Below are 23,302 nucleotides of genomic sequence, written 5' to 3'. Positions count from 1 at the left end.
AGCGCGGGCAGGCCCCGCCGGCAAGGCCGCCTCACCCGCTCCCCGGCTGCGGGGCGGAGCCAGCAGAGCGCGCGCCCGCTCCGAAACTCCCGCCGCGGGGAGCACGTCGGGAGCGGGGCGGGGCCAAGGGCGGGGCCCGGGCGGGGCGCGGGGCTCCGGGGCGGCTCGGCCTGCGGGGAGGGAAGGGGTGAGGGGGGCGGCCCCGCAGGTGGCCCCGCCCCGCGCCCCGCCCCCGCCGGGGTCACGCGACGCCTCCTTCCCCGTCTCTCCCTGCCCCGTCGCGCCGGCGGGACGGGCTGAGCGGCGGGAACATGGCTGAGGTGAGAGTCCCTGCCCGGCGCCCTCCCCCTGCCCGGCCCTCTCCCCCTGCCCGGCCCTCTCCCCCTGCCCGGCCCTCTCCCCCTCCCCGGCCGCCCCCCGCGCCGGCCTGGAGCTGCGGTTCGGGCAGTGGGATGGGGGGGAGTGCTGGGCCCGCTGTGGCGGGAGCTGCCTTGGCTTCCCGGCCTTTCCCTTCCTTTCACGCCCCTCCTGGTTTCTTGTTTTCCCGCAGCAGCGAGCGGACAGGGCTGCGCTGATCGGCGAGACCAGGCGGCGATTCGAGGCGGACTGCCTGCCAGGTGAGCGCCGCGGGGGTGGGGCCCCCGGGGGTGAGCCGGGGAGCGCCGGCCTGGCTGCCTGGAGGGGCTCTGTGGGCTCGCCCCGCCTGGCTTTCCCCCCGCTAGGCTCTCTCTTCCCCCCGCTTTCCCTGGCGAGTGGGGGTGTTTCTGGTCTTTGCTTCAGGTGGCCGCAGCTGCTGGGTGGGGCGGTGCACGAAGCGAGACGTTTTCTGTGTTGGGTTTCGGCGCTCTGTGCTGGGTCGCGGTCTTGGGCAACGAGCAGGACGTGTCAGGACGAAGGTCCTTTCGGCTCACAGTTAGGTTGGGCTGGCCGAAGCGTGGGGTCTGGGGCGCTGCTGTGCGCGGTGCTTCCCGGACATAAGACGTGGGGGTGGGAACGAAAGGAATTCTGACCTCGACCAGTTTGCCTATGAGTTGTTTTTCTAGAGTAACTTGCGCTTCAGAATCGCGCTGGCCTTAATTAAAGTCATTCTGTGTGTCCAGCTCCACTCGTAAGTGCAGGTGCTTTTAAACTAGTAAGTGAAGGCCAGGAGTTGCTGGGAAAGCCTAGGGGAGGGGGAATACCAGGGTAAGCCTAGGGGAGCTTCCTTTCATTTCAAGGTTGATTTGCATTGCTCGTAGTAAAGGAATATATAGTAGTAGAGTATGCTAACAAGTGCAGTAAGTACTACATTTTATTATGACTGTCTAAATGCTTTCTGTTAAAAACATGCTTCTATGCAATTTTAAATGCAAATACAGTAAAGAGTCCAGTAGTCTAGGAGTTACGTGCATCTTCTCTAATATAAGCCTTAATCCTGCAAGCACATGCATTGCTTTGATGTCCCTGATCAGAATTATTGAGGTTACCTAGTTACCACTTTTACATAAGGGCTGCATGCTTCTGTTAACTTGTCACTGACTGTCCCACTTCTCTTGCAAACTTTGAGAGTCTTCAGGGGGGTATAACTTCTGTTTCATATGGTTGATCTGCTGACTTTTCTCAAGTAAACTGTTTTGGCCTTGGTTAGAGATGGCCTGTATTTCTGGCAAGATGACAAAATTACTAGAATAACGTCTTGAAAAGTTATTTTACCATTTGATATTTTTATGTGAATAAAGATGGTTTGGGTAGTCTTAAAGTTCAGGCAAGTGGAGGATCAGGTTAAATTGTACATTCTTTTAGCTGTTAATGTTTTCAGTTAATGTGTGTGTTTTCCTATGATAAGTGGTTCATCTTGCTTTCTATTCTATTATCCCAGAGTCACACTCATAAAAGACGACCTCTTTGGGACAGTTGCTGCTGAAAGGGAGTGTTACCATTTCAATTTAAGTATCCCTTACAGTCTTGGAATTGCACAGGTTTAATTAGTGGTAATGATGCCTCTGTTGGTCTGGTTGTTACAGCCATTAGAATGATTTAATATTTCAAAGTAAAATCTAATCCTGTTTGCAGTATTTTGAACACATTTTATCATTAAGCTCATTTTTGGGCCATGGCTTAGGGCTCTTAGTCCTTTCAATAAAATAGGATTAGGATTTTTTGAATTTACATTAAGTCACTTCCTTGAATATAGGAACACCACAAGCAAGTTAATGTTGTCATGCCCAATTCAAGTGTGAAAAACACCGAGGTTTAGTTTTATCGACCTTCTGCCTTTACAGTGTATGTTCTAAAATGAATTCTTTTATGCTGTCTTAATTGAAAAGGGATGTGGAGGTGCATGTATGCAGACACCCCCAAACACGAGGCTTCCTGTGTTGTAAAGGTATAAATGATTACCTGGTATGGAGCAATTTTAGTCTGGTTTCAAAACTGAGGGCACTGTCTAGGCACACTGAGAAACTGATACTGTCAAGGTTTAGTGTGGTCACAGAGTTGAGTGCCTCTGCAGAACAAACCTAATTTCATGTTCAGGTGAGCTGCAAGCATTGAAATTTGAGTAACATTTTCAGGCATTTTGTTTCTCAGGGGTGGGCTGCTGCTGTTTTGTTTTCCCTCTGAGTATTCTTGATGATTCCAGAAACTTGTTGTTTGTGTTACAAAGTGATTCTTCCCTATCTTGGAACACAGAGTTACTGGTTCCTCCCTCTTCTACCACATGCAGGAAGAATTGCTAATGATTGCAAATAAAGCTATGGTTTTGCAATAATGCTTATTTTTGCTGTGACATGAAGACGTAGAAGGCCTTTGAAATCCTGTTTGGTTTTGGTTTTTTTTTTGGTTGAAATTACTTATTGGCAGAATATGGTGTTTTAGATTAAAGCAGAACATAAAAAATACATATCTTCATAAAAGTCTAATATTAAACTCCTACATGTAATACGTGTTGGAATTATTCACATGAAAGTTACAGCCAAGTTATATACTATGGTCTTGACAATTTTCAAGGTAGGATAGGAAAAGTTTTCCTCAGCAATTTTAAGTGCCATAAGTCTGTTTTTTGAGTGATGCAGTTGCTTCATTCATGTTATTAAATCAAATAATTATTTTAATAGTCAGATACAGTTTGGAACATACAGTGTTAGAGAACCTTACTGGCTCATTTCCTCTGAGTTTGCATGAGAACTTGCTGAAGTTGTGCAGCAAATGCGGTTATGGAGGGGTTCTAGAAGGAAATCTTGGTCATTGTAAGATCTTATCAGCAAGGCAGTGTTTAATGTTAACTGAGATCTTGTAGTGGTGTTTATTTTTCTTCAGTTAATTTTCTAGCTGTATTTGGAACACAGCTTCTTGAGAGAAATGTGTATTCCTAATAATTAAAGTATTTACCTTTAAAAGGCATATTTCCACTACTGAAAAGTTCTGTTAATCCAATAGAATTCCAGTAGACTAGCAAACACTGTCTGATTTGGTAGGCAGACAGTTTCTTGCAGTATTGGGGCCTAATTTCTGTTGCATCTGTTTGGATTCTTTGTGAGTGCTGATGATGTAAACGATTAGGGTGGTGACAGAAACAATGAAAACAAAAGATTATTTTCTGGTACTGACTGGTACTAGCAGTGTTTTCTAGTAAACAATCTCCTTCAGTGCATTTTAATTCCTTAGAGGTTTTCTAAAATTATTTTTTATTTCTGGACTACTATTTTCCATTTCAATGTTACGGTGGAAATTACTTATAATTCAATTTTGGTAGATTTTTCCATTCAACAAGTCTTTTCTGCACTTCCTTTTTGCATATATACCATTTCTTATAGCCTGTATTCCCTGCCCTTCCCCGTTTGCATCCTCTTATCCTTTAGGCAAAACTTAATTTTCATAAAAAGATTTTCAAAGAGATATCCCACTCCCATTTAAAAGACTAAATTCCTAATGACATTCTTCAACAAAAACATTTTGGTCCTAACTTAATCATATTGGCCAACTACAAATAAAGTTTTAGACATGAGAGACATCCTCTGAAAAACAGTGAGATGACTATTGTAGAAGACTCCTAAGGTAATCTTTTGAATACTTGCTTATGTCTGTTAATGCTCTGGAAAGTCTTTCCCTCCCCTCCCCTACTGTCTTTTGGACTGAGAAATGCTGGAACAATAAAATGGGAAGAACATAGTTAGGATAAAAACCTTACTTCTATATAAAGGCATGTGATTTTAATGCTAGAGTTTTCTCTTGAAAGTAGTTATTCTCATCGAGAGTGTTCAGTTTTGCTAGAAGTTTGAATTTATCACATCTTGTGGAGGTAGATGCTTTGTTTATTGCTGCTTGATTTTGTTGAAATGCCTGATTTTGTTTTCTTCATCTCTGTCCCTGTATGAATACTGACCTTGTTAAATTGTTTTCAGTCTTGCTGATTCCCTCATCTAGCAACTGAAGGCACATACCTGAATACTTATAGTACTTAATATGCGTAGGCATCAACAACCAATTAAAATGGGTTTCCTTCTTGTAGCCAACGTCAGAGGAGTAATTATGACCATTTCTAACCTGAGACTTCTTAGATGAAATAGCTGAAGGCAGTAATTAAACCTAGAAGCTTTGTGTGTTGGAACACTCAACATACTTTGCTAGGTTCCTTTGTCCCAGTTCTTTTGTTCAATAAGGTGTTTTTTTCCTCTGTTTGAAGGTATGTGCTTGCGTTCCCTACTTAGCTTTGTGTATGACTTGTTCTGTAACATTTCTTTCCTAGATAAGAGTTCTTCCTGAACTGAGGAGTCATTCTTGCAGGCTGTGAATTCTGAACTTCTCTGGATTAATTTAGTGTAGGACTTAGAATCATAAAATCATAGAACTATTCAGGCTGCAAAAGATCCTTGAGATCACCAAGTCCAACCATCATCCCTACTCTACAAAGTTCTCCCCTAATCCGTATCCACCAACATCACATCCAAATGACCCTTAGACACATCCAGGGATGGTGACTCAACCACCTCCCTGGGCAGCCTATTCCAGTGCCTGACCATTCTTTCTGTGAAAAAAATGTTCCTAATGTCCAGTCTAAACCTGCCCTGGTGCAGCTTGAAGCCATTCCTTCTTGTTCTGTCACTGATTACCTGTGAGAAGAGACCAGCACCAACCTCTCTACAATGACCCTTCAGGTACTTGTAGAGACTGATGAGGTCTCCCCTCAGCCTCCTCTTCCTCAAACTAAACATTTCCAGCTAGCACTTTGCTGTGCTGCCTGTTTTTCAGTCCTGCAGTCTCTCTTTTATACTCTTGATAAATATTCTCAAGTTTCTCTTATTTTTCTTAAAGTGTGAATAATGGAAGAAAACGCAGCACTGCAGCATTCGTCTCCTGAAGGTAATGTAGATGACACTGAAAAAATATGAGAAGGGGCGCTACAATTTTTTTACATCAATCAATTTCTTAATTCTTCCCATGGAAGTGTTCAATGAAATGTGTGTTCATTTAGTTTTGTGTGATTCAGGGATTCTTTCCAGAACAGTTGACGTGTCATGCATAGTCTTTTGTGTTGGAAAACAGTAAATAAGACATAGAGTTTCATCGTAAGTTTCACAGCTTTAAGAAGACAGCTATTAATAGAGCAGAATGTGGTTATTGAAAGAACAAAACTCCTCACTTAAGAAAAAAAGCAAGTAGTAAGAAACGGATGTTCAAACAGAACGTTTTCTTCCTTCTTCCAGTCATCTCCCTTGACCTCAAATATTCAATGAGGAAATGAAAGCAATACTAAGTAGTTATTTTTAAAAAAAGAAGCGGTTAAATAAAACTGAAATTTGACCAAGACTCACACAGAGCTTTAAAGGTTTGTGTTCTTGTCCACTCATTTTCAAGAAAGTCTTTTAGCTGAGGGAATGAAGAGAGCTAATTTTGGCCTCCTCACCTTGCAGTTGTCGCTGTTACTCCCTCATATATAACTTGGAATTGAGTTCTAGTGCTTGCTGGTAAATATCAAATTTACAAAGCAGACTGTGCTTTTCTCTCTTTTCTGGATCAGAATCCTGTTTAGTTTCTACACAGCTTAACAGCTTCACAGAAGAGTGTTGCAGCATCCGAGTTTTGCATTTTCCATTGACAGTGGAACTATTCTTGGATTACACTAAGATTTTCATTCCTTGGGCCAAGGGAGGAACCAGGTTTACAAGCTTCTGGACAGTTGTCTTTAGCATGAAATGTTTCACACAAGTCTGTCACTGATGTTACATAGGTGGCTTTCACTAGCTTTTTCTCAACAGAAGTGGCTGTGAATGCTGTTCCTTGTGTTACTTTTGGGGAAAGCAGTGTGTGTTCCAAATATCTTATGAAATTTTGCTTGTTATGGACTTAATCTCCCTGAGTAAGGGTGACTAAACTTAGTGTCTCAGCATCTTACTGGCAGTTCTGCAGGTGTGAAGAAACAAGCCCTTAATTTTCTACTCAGAAAAACATAAGTATGTGTTCACAGGTACGTTAAGTGGCTTCGAGATTGCCTGAGGTCAGATAATTCGGTTAAGTTTCACCTGAATTTCTGCGTAAGTGCCCTGAAACTTCTTTTTCCTTTTGGCCTCTAAATTGTTGTGCAGGATATGTTTAAATTGTATTGAGAACCCCAAAGGTCTCTTTTATTTCAATTAATTCTATTTTAACTCAAGAAATTTCTGATAATCCAGTAACTGCAGCCAAGTGTTCCCTGTGTGATTTAAAGTAATTAGTAGTCCTGTTGTTCTCTCAGTCTCTAAGTTTACCTGTTTGAAATACTGGCATCCCTCAAGTGCGTGTGGAGGCAGAATTTGGCTAGTTGTTTCTGGTTTAGTGTGTGTAAATTCTCATTACGTGTGTCGTCTTGTTGCAAATGTAATTGATAGAGGAGATTTTTTTTTTTTTTTTAAACTGTCCCGATCTCTGAATCAAGCTGTCTTTTAATTTATGTTGAAAGTGTGGATAAAGTGTTTTCCCCATTTCTTTTTCACTTTCATTTTCTTGAAATATTCATAACTTTAAATTTCCACTTTTTAACTATTATCTAGGTTCAGAGTTTGGGAAAAATTGTTAGTGGCCCAGAAACGTGTTCTGGGGCACATTCCCCGTAATGATATCTGAATATTTTTAAATTCTTGTTTGATACAAGATGCACTATTCTGTCATTCTAACAGTTCTTCTCTCAAGTAGATGCTGAGAGCCAAGAGAGCCTCAGAAAGCAGTGTGAAATCCTTTTACCTGGTGGTGTGTGATTTTTCTCTTTAATTACACGGGACTCGAATCCCTTATACAAATAGGATATACATAGGATTGATTTTAGAATAAATACTTGGCTGATTAACTGCAGTCAGTCTTGGCTGGAAACTGGTGTGTGTTAGAGATTGCTAAACCGAGTTGAAGTAAGGTAGGTTAGGCACTAGAAATATGTAATACCTGATGTTAAAGTAAATCTTTGCTCTTGCAAAGCCCTAGCTTGCTGTGGCTATGAGTAGCTATAAATGGCTTGAATAGCCAATATGCCATATTGAATAATCTACAGCATAGAATAACTAGTTTACCATGGCTCAGAGAAGCCAATACGTCTTTCTTTAGCTAACAGTAGATGTGCCAGCTGTTATTATTCATGGCAGTCTCTTTGAAAGAGACTTGTGTTGGAATGCATGTTATGGAGAGGGAGGCTGTGCAGTCTTTCTCCTGTGTTGAGTTTTCAAAACTTGACTGAAAAAGGTACTTGGTTACTTGTTTGAACTTGGAAGTTAGTCCTGCTGTGAGCAGGAGTTAGAAATGAGGTGACCTCAGTCAGGAAATCCTCTCCAGGGTTAATTTTTTATTATTCTAACTTGAAACTAGGTACTGTTAGCATTTTTCAGTCAAAACTGTCCAAATAATAAATCATAGGGGGAATAATCCAATTGCAAATGAGCAGTTGATACTACAAAATTTAGTACCCAGAATCTTTGCAGTTTGTTCCCTCTGTGATTGACCTAGAGTCATAGAGAAGTTAAACAGCATTTCAGTCTTGTGCTGAGTGTTCACTTTATTCTGACTAAGCTGTGTTTAGCTATAGGGAATAAGCTGACTGGTGCAAGTATGGAAATGACCTGAAAAGGAACTGAAAGAGTGAGACAGGTTTTAGCAGATTGGAAGCTTGTGGGCAGAGACAAGCAAGCAGGGGACTAAGATTAAGGTAAATGGGATCAGACTAAGTTTGGCTAAGGACCAAGGTAAAGTAGTGGGATGGGATCAAGGGAAGGAGAAATTAGAAACCTAATGAAGTAACTGAGTAGAAAATGTCTGTGAGAAGGAGTTGGATGTGAAGAAATGCATTGGGGTAGTGCAGCTATAACTGTTGGTGGATGGGAGCATTTAAAGTGAGTATATTCTTACAGTTGCATTGACTTTGTGACAGGAAACAGTATACATTGAAAGACATGTAAAATGTCAGATCTTTGCATGTCGGCCAGTAAAACTAAAAATATTGGAATTTAATGGTGTTATTTTTCTTAACACCTTCCTGTGGGTTAAGATACCAGATTGAAGTATGCATCCCTGAACCATCCAGTCATAGTTCTGTGTACTTATTTTAATGAAGATGGCCCTGATTGCTGGGGACAGAGGAATAGTCTTTCCAGTATGTGAAAATTACCATCCATTTCATGAACAACCAGCCTTTAATTTAATTGTGATTAGCATAAAAATTAAGTTAATATTTTTAAGAGCTTATGGTTTTTAGTAGTTAGCAAAGAGATGTGTATCAGTGTCTATTTCAGAAGCCTGTTTCTGTCGTGCTCTCTTACTCAGTTTACTTTCCAACGATGCAGATTTCTCAGACAATAAAGAGCATTGATGTGAAATCTGAGCCCTCGATTAAGCGCACCTAAAATAAAAATAGGTCCACTTCAGCATCTTTATTTTACAAGCTTTCCTGTTTATTAGGAAAAAAAAAAAAAAATTAAGGAGCACCAGCATCTCCTGTTTCATCTAATGTCCTTCCTAAAGTATGTTAGCTTGTTACGCTGTTGCTAACCTGATACAAGAAGAATTTGAGGCTTGGGGGTTTTTTACTGCTCTAGAGATGCATCTAGTTTGTGTACAGTTAGGTAACAATTGTTAGGTAACAATTTATGGCAAGTGTAGAATGTGTAATAGTTTTAAAGAAGACAATTTTGTTTAATGCAATGGTGCATAGTGTGTGGTAAAAAGTAGTAATTTTAGCATCTGTTCTCTGACATTTTGTGGTGTGACATGCTGATGCCTGTAAGTTTGAGAACTTGGGCTTGAATGAGCGTTACTTAATATATACACTCATCAGTACACAGATTCTTAGACTATATATTAATTTATGTTAGAGAATCCTGTTTTTAGAAAATTACACCTGCCTTATACACACCTTTTTGTTTTCTATTTTTTTTTACTTGAATAAAAATCACACTATTTTTATAGAGAGATTAATCTTGTAGTATTCCTAAATATTGTCACAGTAAATAAAGGTTTTTAATCAATTTCTTCTGGTGTGTTTTGTCTGCCTAAGTTTGAGACTACAAAAGAAATCTTATGTATCTAGCAGATGCTTATATCCAAACTTGACAAATCTACTTTCCATGTTTTCATAGCAAATCTATATTCTTACAATAATTGATTTATTTGCTAGATAAATTGGATAAATATGACTCTAGAGATGTGGAAAGACTTCAGCAAGATGATTCGTGGGTTGAAAATTACCTGATTTGGCGTCACGATGTTGTGGATGATACATTAAAGATGATCGATGAAAGCTTTCGGTGGAGGAAAGAGTATACAGTTAATGGTAAGCTATGTTACGTAATTATTTTGATGGTCTGTGTTGCTTTCCTATTAAATTACAACTGACATAGACTTATTTATTAAGCACCTTTTAAAGTTTTTGTAAGTACCACAGGGATCTGAGCAAGAGCTTTTCTCCTGAGTTTGAAAACAAACAAAAGACCGCACTGTTTATAGTGACTGTCTCACAGTTTGGTTGTGGTTCCATGTATCTATTGAAAGGTGAAAAAGAAAGAAGGAAGGAAGGCAGGCTGGCAGCTGTTTCTTTTTCTGTATTCGTGTGTTTGCTAACAACAACCAAAAAGCAGCCTGAAAAAAACAGGGCTCTCCTGTTGGTCCTAGTAGCTCTGGACACCCCACGTAGAATAAATTTGGGTTTTGTGCTCTAAGAGTGTTTTGAAGGTGAACTCTAACTACAGGACTTCACAATCTGAACTGAAGGATAGAGCAAGAGGGGCTGCAGATATGACCAAAAAGAAACACTTGCAGCATTTTTTTCTTTCTTAGAATTTTTTATTGGTATTTCTTCCTAAATAGATCCTATTCTACAAAATGTGAGGAAGAAGATAGTAAAAATTTCAAACGAGCTCAGTATTTGCATTAGTTTAGTAAAGGCCTTGGCAAGTGGTTTATAAAGACATTTTTGTGTTTGTTGCTAGACTTTGCATTTTTAGTGAATTCTGTTGGTTGAAATGTGATTATTATGATTACTGAAATTCTTTCGTTTGGCTTTGCAGACTTGACAGAATCTGTCCTTCCAAAATGGTTGTTTGAAAATGGTACTATATTTCTGCATGGATATGATAAAGAGGGCTATAAATTATGTAAGTTGCACAGAACATAATACTTTTTTATTATAATATTATTGTATTATTTTTTGTTTCTAGCATTTTAGTGTCCATTTTGAAAAATGAATGTTTTAAAATAGAAGTAGGTATCTATTGGCAACTATTTTTTTCTAAAAATGATGAAAAGTTGGTAGCTTTGATTATCTCTGGCTCACAGAAGTGGAATGAGGGAACTTTATCAGCAGCTTTTGAAAATAATAAGCCTTTATCCTAATTATAATGTAATTTTTAACTTGCCTGTTGAAGTAAAAAAATATTACTTTCTTGCATTAGTGTTTGGACTGAGAAAATTACTAAATTTTTTTTATTACAAGAATGGGTAAGTCGGGTAAATAATGACTTCTCATTCTATTGTCACTAAAACATAACTAATGTCTCAAATTTTCCATTCCCAAAATGTTTATTCTGTGAACATTACTTGGGTCAGAATATCTGACTGGTATGCAAGTTCAAGTTTTATCATAGTCTAGAGTCCCTGGTTAGTCACATGCTCCCTTCCCATTCTGTTATGTGAAGTAGACATTTTAAAGTGTATAAAGAAGTTCAGTAAGAATTAATAGTTACTTTCATAGGAGTCCTCTGAATAGGGGTATCTCTGAAATTCTGAAATTAGAGCATCTAGTAAATATATTATGTTTTTAAAAAGTGTTTTTTTCATTACACCAACCATAAAATATATTTAATTGCATTTGGAACTAAAAGATACGGAGAAGAAATACAGTTTTTATTAAGACTTTCCAGGTTTCAGGAAGAAAAATATTAGAGTATATCTACAATGATTTTCAGGGCTTGTCTTATTCTGGAATTCTAGAGGTAGCAAAAATGAAGGCTGCATGTCACATTGCTGCTAGGAGTATTTCTTTTATCACTTCATTGTATAATCAGTAGTTTGGTTTCAGACACATAAAGTTTTATTACTTGGAAATATATTCTTTCTTATGGAAAAGTTTGTCTCTGCTTGACTAATTTCTTATTCCAGAAGGGTAGGTATTGGACTTTCATTTATATAATGTTGCTCATCTTCTAGATTTTTTCATTTTATTTTAGAAAGGTATAAATAGTTTTACAAAATGCATCAACTACAATACTGTAGAAAACCTAAGTGGAAAAAGAAACATGAATTTCACAACCATAGTAGTACTTATGATGATATGTTCTGTATGTATTCTGAGTACCTTGTGATTTAATTTTAAATTATTACGCTAATCTAGATAAGAAGGACTCTTTAGTACATGAAAAGTATATAGTGTATAGTTATGTTCTTAATATTTTCTGTTGGATCTGTTTCAATTTTTGTGTGTTTTTTCTTTCTTCTCACAAGTTTGGTTCAGAGTGAAATACCATGTAAAAGACTCTAAACAGCAACTTGATAAAAAGAAACTGGTAGCTTTTTGGTTAGAGCATTATGCCAAGAGAGATCATGGAAAGCCCTTAACAGTGGTATTTGACATGTCTGAAACTGGAATCAGTCACATAGTAAGTATTTTCATTATGTTTTTCTGCTTGCTTTCTGATTTGTTCAATCTGTATCCCTAGAAAAATGGGAGTCCTTCTGTAGTATTTGATGTCTAAATAACTTCAACAGTTGCCCACATCAGTGGTACGTAGGGCTTCTTCCCATTACATGAGCAGTTTCCAAAATCTTTGTTACATATTAAACTTAGTTTTGTACAGTACCACACTGAAAACTTGCTTTGGTGACTGAGCCAGAGTGCCTAGTAGCTGCTCACCAGCTTGGTTTGTCATGGATGGCAGTAGTAGAGCTTGAGTAGACTCAAAAGTCTGAGCCATCTTTTAGTGCAAGTATAGCTGCAGCCATTTCTTCAACAGCTCCATTTTCATTATTGTCTTTTTTTGATGAGTCAGCCAAAAGTGAAAGATGGAAAAATAGGGTAATGGTGAAGCATTAAAACCCTTAGATGCAGTGTCTGACATCTGTAAGAGTCATGACCTATTCTCACAAGTCAGCATTTTCAGTTGCCAGTTCTGATCCTAGTCCGGCCTCTCCTTCCTCTATGCTATGTATGGTGTCCCTGTGTACTTAATTTGTGTTTATTGCTTAAGTCTCTGTATACATCTCTCTCCACCTGTTGAATTTTGATGTGAAGAAAAGTTACCTGGATGCGAAAGAGCCGTTCATCAAGTTGTCATTGCTTTCAGTATTCATCTTTTCTCTTACTGACAAAACATGTTATTACATTGATAAGACTAATGGTAAAGAAATCTGCATGCTTGTTGATGTCTACAAGTGCAGAATCATTGAGGGTGTCTAAATTTGAACAGATGTGACAGACTTCTGAATTGTAGGCCTGCATGTCAGACTTAAGTTTATTCTTAAAGAATAATAGCTTCATCCTCCTTTTTAGTTCCTTATCTGACCTGTCAGCTTTACTGTAGACTTGTTTCTTCTGAGATTGACCTTACATAAACAGAAGATTCCAACTTTTAATTCAGTGGAGGAAGACTTTTCGCTTAGCAAAAGTTTTTATGCATTTGTATGTGTTCTTTTGGACTAAAAAGAACAAGGAGGAACAGTGTAGCTCAGATAAGAATAGTATCACCTCCTGAATTTTCACTGATCCTCAACTTAAAACAACCTAAAATCAAGACCCACATTCAGGAGCAGAATCTAAATTGTTTTAGATCGCAAGATAGAGATATTGCCTATCATGACATATTTATAGTTTCAATCTACTAACTAAAAATCTCATAGGCTGTAGGGTAAAAAATCATCTTTATTTCCATAGAATATTTATAAAAAAAAATAATAAATTGTAACTTGTTCTTTCTTTGTTGGCATGGTAGGAGTGTTTTTATATATAAGCACAAAAAAAGCTTTATTTCTGCCTTTTTTCAGGTAAGATGGTTAATGTTGCATTAGGACCTTGCAGCTGTGCAGAACAAGGCCACAAGCTCTTAAAGTGTTCTGACAAATAAATATGATGTAATTCAGTTTTGAAAAGTAGGATTGGTACTCTTCCGTGTACTTTGAAAGCTGTCTGTCTGTACTCCCAAAGATAATATACTGAAGCCATGGTTTTATATAACAAGAAAAAAAGATTGTCATTTCTTTGTGAAAAAGCAACTTGATCTGGATTTTGTGAACTGTACCCTGAAGCAACTTCTTTGCAGTGTCTTTGAGACATCCAGAGACACAATCTTGGCAAGTGCTGTCCCAAGGTGTCCCTTGTACAGTCTTGCTTTGGAGTTAGTGCATTTATAACATAATATAAATAGTATTTTAATGGCTGTTCATACCCTTGTAGAGTATTTGATATATCTGAGCTCTTTTGGGGTGTAATTTCTCAGTTCTTGTCACAGGTATGCAGCCCAGGTAGTTTGGATAGTTCATGCCTTGTTGCACCAGTTCAGTTAACTAGAATAGATGCAGTTATTGAATAGTCTACTGAAATCTGTACTTCAGATTCCAGAATTTTGTCAAAATAATGGATCAATCCTCCTAATACATGATAGTGCTGCCTTTTGGATAGGCAACAGAAAAGAGCATCATCCTTGTAAATGTGCAGGAGATTCTAATAATTGCTTGGAAGTATATCACTATCTACATTATTAAATGAAAGATACTGCATTTGGTACAAGCTGTAGCTAGTTGAGATAAATGCTTCTATTAAAGGCTACCTTCTGCCTCTAAAGATACCAAACTTTCAGTTAGGTTGTAATTACTGAAGCTACTATTAGAGCTTTCAGGTAGTGGGTAATCCTCTTTTACAGGTTGTTGTGCTTTTCTCTCTGCAAATGTAGTAGTGTTTTTACATCAGTCTAGAAGCCTGATCCCCATAGCATTTTTGCTGTTGTGACAGGCTTTGGATCCTTCATCAGCAATGTATTTTGTACTACTTCTGAAAGTAGTAATGGTCACTTCTGTTAGAATGACTACAGAAAGTATGAGTACTCATAGCAGGCTTCCTGCCTAACCAAAGTACCTTATTGTGGGAAGGTATCTCTTTTTTATCTTTATCTGTTTCATAAAATGCCTTTTTTGCCTCTTATCATGTAGTCAGTTCTATTATACATGGATTTTGCAGCAGAGACTCAGTTGTGCTTGTTTCTCTGGCTTCTCATTGGATGGAAGCACCCTGAAAATGGATGTTGTGCAACCAGCTCTTTGAAGTGCTGCCTCTGCCCACAATGTCTCTGCAGTGTACCACAGCCTAATACTAAAACCAAAAAATACTCTTGAAACTTAGATACCTAACGTTGCATTGGTAATAGGTCTGTTGTCATCTTTCTTCATCATAAAGTGAAGTTTGACCACAATCCTGCTGCAGTTTCTGCAGTGCATTTCACTTCATTAGAGTTTAGGTGGTGTTTGTAGTATGTGAAAAAATTTAATATAGATTATTACAATATGCTAAGTATCTTGTGCTGTTTGAGAAATGCTTTAGCTTAACTAAGCCTGTATTTTTAATGCTTTTATTTCTTTTGTGTTTACTGTGTGCTCTTATTTTAGGACTTGGATTTTGTTCGGTTCATTGTCAACTGTTTTACAGATTATTACCCAAACTTCCTCAGTAAGTATTGTATATTACATCTTAAGCACTGTAGGTTTGTGTAATACAACCATTTCATGATGTTACAGATGATACGGGAGAAGTTAAGTCTTTTCTCATGTACTTTATGTGGCTTGTAGAGATAAATGAAAGACTTATTCTGTGAATTTGGTGTTTGGACCATAAGGTACGTTTGGATTTCAGGCTACAGTTTAACTACATGTAACAGAGACATTACAGATCAGGATATTTTTGTGCTCCTAAGAGTCAGCACAACTTACTTTGTAAATAAACTTTACGTTCATCAAAAATCAGCTGGCATTTAATGTAATAAGAAACTAAGAGATATTTTACAGATTATAAATTTTTATGAGCACTTAATAGAACTGAATTGACATGTACTTGTCCTTTGCTCTTTGTTACTTGCTTAGAATATTTGCAAACTTGCCTGATGGTTTGTATCCTTTAGGAATCTTCAGGACACAAAAAATGAATGGCTATAGAAAATTTTAGGGAGCTATGGTTTACTTACTTTGAACAAGATTAAGGCATGTTTGTTGTGTACATCTGGAAAAACCTGCATATTTACCTGCTGATTTTTTATGGATGGGAAACATTGAATAGTTCTAGCCAGCTTATCTTATATGAGTTAGAAATTTTAGGTGAAAATGTCTGTGAATATTGAAATTCTTCACAGCAGCTCTTTAAGCTCTGATTAGATTCAGCTTGCTGATTGAAGTTTAAAACTTTGATAATATATAAAACTTAAAGGCAAGTTCACCATTACATTTTTGTTTTTTTGACATTCCAGAGGAAAATTTTGGGACACTTCTGTGTCAAAGTACTGAGTTTTCAGACTTATCTCCTAAAACATAGAAAGCTTGGAAAAAAATGCAGATTTACAATGACTTTTAGTTTGCTTCTTCAGGAAGAACAGGTGCTAAGTATACCTGTTAAACGTAGTTTTCCATTCAATAGTTGCTTTTCTAGGTCAAGTTGAGATCTTACCTTTCTTCAGCTTATTTGGGGGTAATTACTTAATAGTAACTGTGTGTCAGAAAAGTGGCATCACAGATGTATATAAATGCTGTGTAACTTAAAATTTCAGTGACTGTTTTTCAAGCAAACAGCTAATGTATTTACACAGTAAAAAAATACGTTTATATCTGTTAATAATTCAACAAAATAGTTTCTGCAAGGAAGCAAAAATGGAGGTTTCTAAAAATGAGTCTTCACTTTTTATGTTAACATTATTGCTGTTCTTCCTCTTGAACAGAAAAATGTGTAGCACTCGGTATTCAGATTCTTTCCTCCTCTTTTGTCTTTTCAGCAAAGATAGTGATCTTTGAAATGCCATGGATAATGAACGGTGAGTTGTTTAGTTTGGGGTTTTTAGTTTGGCTATTTTTTATTTTATTTTATTTTTAGATCATGATAACTTTTTAAGATCAGTAGCATAAATAGGAAGCATTTTTCTGCTGTGTATAGATGCAGCTGAATGGTGGAATTTGTTAAGCATGCATCTTTAAATCTGTCAGTTTGTATGTTGCATACTCCTTGTTTTTCCTTACAATGTTGTATTTTGGATCATACTTTTAATGGAGTCTATATTTGTCCTGTTATCCTTGAAGCCTGGGAGAGCTTGATAAATAGTCTATTCCTTGAATGTGTCCAGCTGAAATAGTTTCAGAGCTAAATCTGTTCATGATTTAGGAATACCATCAACAACAAATGGACACTTAAACCAGCCAAAAGCTAGAATGCACAATTTAAGATAGATGCCTGACACTGGTTACACATTTTGGTGTGTGTACTTCAATCATAATCTTTAGTTACAATATAGTACCTATTTTTATGCTGCCTTTATGTTTTTCGGTATATTCATGTTTTCCTATCGCTGAAATAACTATGGTCTTTGAAGATACTCAATAGGTCTAAACAAGTGACCTTTAAACCAGCAAAACATTTTTCCCTTAAAAAGAGTCTACCTATATATCTTTCCCAGCCTTCCTCATTCAGACTGGGAAATACAATTGCTTTTACTTCTGCAGTACTTCCTTGTCTAAATTCCAAGACAACAATGTTATTAGTTAAATCAAATTTTCTCTTTCCATGAGAGTCTGTGGTCTCTCTGCAGTCACCTATAGAAAAGTGTATACCCGTAGAATATTTTTTCTGTAAATAGTACTTTTTCCTTGAGCTGTGTATCTCCATTATAATAGACACTTCCAGAGCAGGTCCTGCCATATCTTATGGGACATAGCTCATTTGTGTTCCATTGGTCTATCAATACACTGCAGGGGGGGGAAAAAAAAAAAAAAAAGTTTTTCCTGACAACTTACATGTACCTCTTGTTTTTGTTTGTTTGTTTTTTTAAAGCTGCTTTTAAAATTGTGAAGGGTTGGCTCGGCCCAGATGCAATAAGCATGTTAAAGTTCACAAACAAGAGTGATGTGCAGGAGTACATCAGTGGAGAGTATCTGCCACCTCACATGGGTGGAACTGTAAGTATATTAACATTGCAGTCCTTTTGTGATAGATTGAGACCACCTATAGAAATTACATATATGGGGTTGAGAGTTGGTACTTCATAGATGTGAATTGTTCTGCCAACAGTAATTTGTAGATTGCAGGAATATAAAATGGGTTAACTTCATGAGACTTTGGTATCTGGCAGTCTTAAGTTCAGAAATAAGTTTTCTGAATTATGAATGCACTTCCAAGTCGGAGGAAATCACTTGGTTTTTCAGACCTTTTAAAAATAAAATAATCTATTTTAAGTGTAATTCTTCTATTCTTTTTTTTTCCATCTGATGAATTAGAGATTGTGTTGGTTTATAAAACATTCTGTGATCAGAAAATGGGTTTGATGGTCATCCAAGATTTTTCATCCTGCTCCAAAGCTATGATTTAGTAAAGGTAGTAACATTGCACACATTTTTCCTTTGTTTTCACTAGGTCTGCATTTTAAGTTATGGCTGTAGAAGATTCTTTTTTAAGGCTATATTAGAGCTCCAGAGTATGCTCAATCCAGTTTCACTTTGACAAAAGCTGGATCCTATTCTAGTGCCATTTAAACAGGAAAGCAGCACAGGCACTTTGTACAACAGGTTTCATATTTTCAGAAAGTTAGTAAATCGATTTATGTAATTTTTTAATAGGATTTGCAGAAGGAGGATGGTTTTCCTTTAAATTTTTTGCAGACTATTTTAGGTAGTACAGTAAGCCCACTGTAGAGGAATTTATACCTGTTCTTTTGGTTTTTAATGTCTGTTTTTGTTTTTTTTTTCCTGAAGTGGTTTTTGCATTATGGTAGTAACAATATGAAGAAAAGGAAGGATCTGCTTCAGTAGTGGAAGAGGCTATGTTCCTTTGTGTATAAACTCAAGGTGGCCAGAATATATGAGACTTGTTTTAGTAACATAAAGACTTAAGTTACCTTGTTTTTTATTTAACTAAAAGTTACAGCCTTTAAAAAGTGCTTTTTTTAATGAGAACCTTGAAGAAAGGATTATATGATCTTTCAAGGTCCCTTCCAACCCCTAGGATTCTATGATTCTATGATATTCTCTGTGGAAAATCGCTGCCCAAGCTTCCCAGTCTTAAATAAAAACTGTCTCATGTTAGAGAAAGCTGAAATTGCTGGACTTCAGGAATGGGCAGTGGGGGAAGGGCTGAATATGTCTAAAGTGATTTCAGTAAGGATTTGAATGGGGTATAGCAGTGGTTCTAGGTCTAGCTCCTGTCGTATTGTCATGTTGTTGCAATAGAGGGGAGGGTTATTTTCCTTCCTAAAACTGAGTATCTTCTGTCTGCTGTTTAGGTGATCTTACTTGATAGCGAATTTCTAAATGGCTATTAAGAGAGGAACTCGTGAATTTGCAGAATATCCTCGTGAAGTTTCTGGCGCAGCACACAGTCTGAGTTAGACTTTATCCTGCTTTGGTCCTGTAGAGTCTCACTGCCAGTTAGTGGTTGTTGACCAAGTTAACTCAATGCTGACAATCTTGTAAGATCATTACCAAGATCCAGAATCGTGAAGGCCTTATCTAAATAATTTGTTTTCTGGTTGTCAGTTGCAGTGGCAGAAGTAAATCAGTAGAACAGGAGTACACTTGCTTGACAATGACTCCAAGGGTATTGACAATGTTATAAAAATGGCTGTATCAGCATGTTAAAAACTCTATTTTGAACCAGCAGGTATTTGTTTAACTACTGAGTCTCTGGTATTGAGCCATTTCAGCATTTTGAACTCTTAATCTCAGAATTGTCATCTGGAAACATTGTTAGCAAATACTCAAGCTTCATAGTTTTCATTTAGCTATAAGTGTATATTAAGTCAGTGTTTACCTGGATTTGCAATCTGTTGTATCGCAAGTTCTTCCAGTTCCAGCTGTTGATACTAATGATGGAGCAGTCCAGTTCTTAAGACATAAATGTTTCTGGCTGGCCAGGAATATTTGTTGACTCTTCATTAATGTTTTGTGCAAGATTGATGAACATCATAGTGTGCACGTTGATGCAAGATGTACATACAGTTGGGTTTTAGTTTGTATATTTGCCCAGTTTTCCCTTGTTAGAGATGGGCCATTCATCCTTTGTTAAATCCAAGATTGCTTCCATTGTTGCCAATATTGAACAATGTTTGCAACTAGAGTTCTGTGCTCTTCACACTATCTGAATTGATAGCTCATAGCTTTTATCTTGGAAGGACCTTTCGTAGGTCAGTGGCCAATAAAGACATCACTAAGCATTTTGCATGTGATTTTATGGCCACTGCATACATATAATCTTAGAAAATGTCACTACTGTGATTAAGAGATCTCTACCACAATTGCCAAACAAAGTGTCTACATCTGCTATAAAAGAAAACAGTCTATAGAATGGATGTATCACACATTGGTTAATCTACTGACAGGATGAAATTTATTCAAAATCATTGCAACTGATGGACTGTGATGGGGAAGTGTGGGACTTCAGGTTGTCCCAATAATGAGATTCTGTTCAGCTGCTGAAGCTATCCACTATCGTGCATTAAAGTGACAAAGTGAAATGTGCAGCAAAAGTAACACCTTTGTTAATGTCACTGTGTCATGTGCCCTTCTTCATGTGCTAGAAGGGAGTGAAAAAGCTTTTTATCATTTTGGCTTAGGGTAAGCTGTCTATTTCTGCATTTCATTTGCAAATGGAGGATGTTAATATTATGCAAGCCTACTGTAATGTTTGAAAGTCTGGAGTCTTTTTAGTGCAGTTGTCTTTTACTGATAAGGAAAGCATGTCCTTTAGCCCTTGATAGGGTAGTGCTTGAGCCAGTGGATACCTGTTTCATTCACTTAAAGATCTATGACCGTTGCTACAGCTAGAAGAATAGGAGAGATTTAGGCCTTGGTTATGGTGAATTAGCAGGAAGTATGCTGTTTTGTTTGTGGTTTCTTTGAATGGTCCCATCAAGGTTTTCCTTTTTTTTTTTTTTTTTTTTTTTTTAAAAACATAGTGCTTATTGAGAATTCTCTTGAAAGATGTGTTTTTAACTCTGTTCTGATAGCAAGGCTTGAGTCTGCTGCGCAAGATTCTAACACATGAACTCATCCAGTTTACTTGGGGTTTAGATCTATTTGAGAATGCAGTAGGAACTGAGACTCCTGTAATAACTCCTGTAATTCTCTTTTGAGAATGAGTATTTCTAGTCAGCAAAAACAGTTTTTTACTGATTCTCCAATAGGAAAGATACCTGTAGTGTGGAAGCACTGAGAACTGAAATATGCTGCTTCAGCATTACTTGGGTGTCTTGAAATTGATTTGACATTCCAGAGACTGAGGTCTGAGTTTCAGTTATGTTAAAGATCCACATGATAGGTTAAATTTTGAGGGATTGTTTGGGGTTGTTTTGTGGTTTGTTTTTTAAACTGTGGCTGTTACAAAACACAAATACAAAGAACAGCTGAAGATTTTAATCACTTTTGGAACATTCTTTAGAAATAGTTGTCATAGCTTTTAAACAACATCTTCTAGAACTGAGACCAAAACTTCAGCTTTAAGACTCAATGCTGATTCCTCAACAGACCAGATTCTACAGTTCTGCTGTGACTACAACAGCAGTAGTTAGAATGTAGTGTCTTCATTAGGTGACTGTACTTATTTGGCTAAAAATATTTGTCTAAAAAACTATTGATAGTGTCAGCTTTCAGCACAAGAGTCCAACTTAAAATAGATAAATGAAACATGCAAGTCATATGAAACAAAGATAATGTGTAGTATTTCCATTTTATAAAAAAAGAATGCACTACTTGCCCTCCTTAAAAACCACTCCTTTAAAAATCTCATTATGCATTTTAGGACTCTTTCAAGTACAGTTATCCTCCATTGGTTGATGATGATTTTCAAACTCCTTTATGTGAAAATGGGCCCATTACTAGTGAAGATGAGCATGAAAGTAAAGAAGAGATTGATGCAGACACCAAGGACACTGGGGAGCCGAATGAAGAACAAAACCTTAATCAGAAAAAGGTATCTAACTCTAAAGGTAGAGGCAAGGGTAGTTAAATGGTGACAAAGTGGGTCAGAAGGCATATAACATTTGTTTCTTGTCAAGCTTTTACTTTAAGTTGATTTTTAATTTTTTAATTTTTTTTTTTTCTTCCCTCCAGTTTGATAAAAGAATCCAGTAAAACTGAAGATTATACTTGCAGTTTCAACCTTGCTTCTTAGTCTGTTAAGACAAGTTTCATGCTTCTGAATGAGTAAAATGTTTACTAAATATTTAGCATCTCTTTGGAATATAGTGAATTGTAAAGTAAAATTTTAAAGGTTTCTTTGTTTAGTTTTCAAAGGTTATGCCTTTCTAGTTTATTTTTAATCTTGGGACATCTAGTGGTGTACATACTAGGCATCTGAGAAAACTGAAGTATTTTAAGCCAGTGTGTACATGAGAAGATATTACCAGTTAAGTATTTATACTTTGCTGGGTTTAATTTGTTCTCTTAAATTATTTATGAAAATCTCAACATGTAAGAGTTTTAATTTTGTCTCAGGAGCAATTGTAGCCCTAATCCATCAGTTTTGTTTTACAATATAATCTTCCTGAAGTGGTATTTATCCAGATGTACAGAGGCATTATTCTGCACCAGTCCATATGTTGTGATATTTAAGAATATGCAGGAGTATTTACCACTCTCGTAAACAGCAGGAAAAATTTGAAATTCACCACTTTAGTGTCATGCTTAATTTTGGAATATGAATTGCAAAGCTTCTGTTTAATGGAGTAGAATAATATTACAGTTTGTTTCAGGTACTGTTTTAAGTTTTTGTCAGAATAATTTGAAATAAACAGCTCACTTTACGTAGTCCAGCTGTTCTTCGCAGCTTGGTCAGCTATTAAGAAAAGATAACTCCGCTGATTTTTAAGGTCAAAAGGAAGCTTAACATAACCATGGTGACTTCCTGACCGTTAGACTCAGTACTTTGTTTTGGTTGTAGCACATCTTCCAATCTTTGATCTCAGGTATGGAAATGTGGAGAATTCCCATTCAGTGTGAGAGTTGCTTTGGTGCCTAGTAGCCTCAGTGTGTGTTTGGTAATTTGCTTGGCTGACTTCAGCTTTCTACTTACAATATTTTAAACTTTTTTTTAGTTTTTTCACTCTTAAAATTGAATTTGTTTTATGGTATTTTCTTTTTATACAGTGTAATCAAGATACTACTCAGTCTTTTCAGTGAGCTAAGACTGTCATTTGTGCTCATTGTGTATCAATTTTAAGGCATGTTTAGGGTCTTACCTTTAACATACTTTTAAAATTTCAGGCCGTATCTTATTGTTGGTAGTATTATTTCTATAAAAAGTAAAAAAAAAAAAAAGTTTTGCTTCAGCTCGTTGTTCTTCTGTTCACATATTTAGGAATAATACTTGCTTGTTTCTCCCACAGCAAGTACACCATTGTTTCTAGTTCAATGTTCTGTACATTTCCAAAATGTGTTTTTCAGAAATACTCCCTTACTGTTTCAGAATGGTTAGCATTTCTTATTTCTAAGCTAATTATTTTTCACTTGACTGCATCTAAAAAGAAATAGTCAAGTATCTTTTTTAATGAGACCAGCTTCCAAACTAACAGATTTAAAGTGACCTGTGAGTTACCATTGTGTCATTATTTTGTAGTGCACTGCCAGTCTTTATAGGCAAACTCTT

At 37.1% G+C, this 23,302-nt stretch overlaps 1 protein-coding gene across 7 annotated transcripts in view; it reads left to right on the top strand.

Moving 5' to 3' along the window:
- The first annotated feature begins 250 nt into the window (after window positions 1-250).
- The window catches only part of MOSPD2 (motile sperm domain containing 2), a 35,409-nt gene continuing 12,357 nt past the window's right edge, over window positions 251-23,302 (top strand). Inside the window, exons 1-9 of one of the 7 annotated variants that reach the window (XM_051624327.1) lie at window positions 251-320; window positions 551-617; window positions 9,611-9,766; window positions 10,500-10,586; window positions 11,932-12,086; window positions 15,082-15,142; window positions 16,452-16,490; window positions 17,501-17,625; window positions 21,458-21,628. In XM_051624327.1, the coding sequence (XP_051480287.1) occupies window positions 312-320; window positions 551-617; window positions 9,611-9,766; window positions 10,500-10,586; window positions 11,932-12,086; window positions 15,082-15,142; window positions 16,452-16,490; window positions 17,501-17,625; window positions 21,458-21,628 (870 nt within the window). In that variant the 5' untranslated portion in view covers window positions 251-311. Of the gene's footprint in view, window positions 321-550; window positions 618-3,756; window positions 4,036-5,320; window positions 5,341-6,435; window positions 6,513-8,109; window positions 8,184-8,211; window positions 8,331-9,610; window positions 9,767-10,499; window positions 10,587-11,931; window positions 12,087-15,081; window positions 15,143-16,451; window positions 16,491-17,500; window positions 17,626-21,457; window positions 21,629-23,302 lie in introns of those variants that run through there. The other 6 variants (XM_051624335.1, XM_051624376.1, XM_051624345.1 and 3 more) reach the window with 6 other exon arrangements.

This window comes from Apus apus, chromosome 1 (assembly GCF_020740795.1).
Source record: "Apus apus isolate bApuApu2 chromosome 1, bApuApu2.pri.cur, whole genome shotgun sequence".
NCBI classification, from domain to species: Eukaryota; Metazoa; Chordata; class Aves; order Apodiformes; family Apodidae; genus Apus; species Apus apus.
The sequence above is the reverse complement of the archived record's forward strand: the minus strand, read 5'-3'. Positions and strand labels throughout refer to the sequence as shown.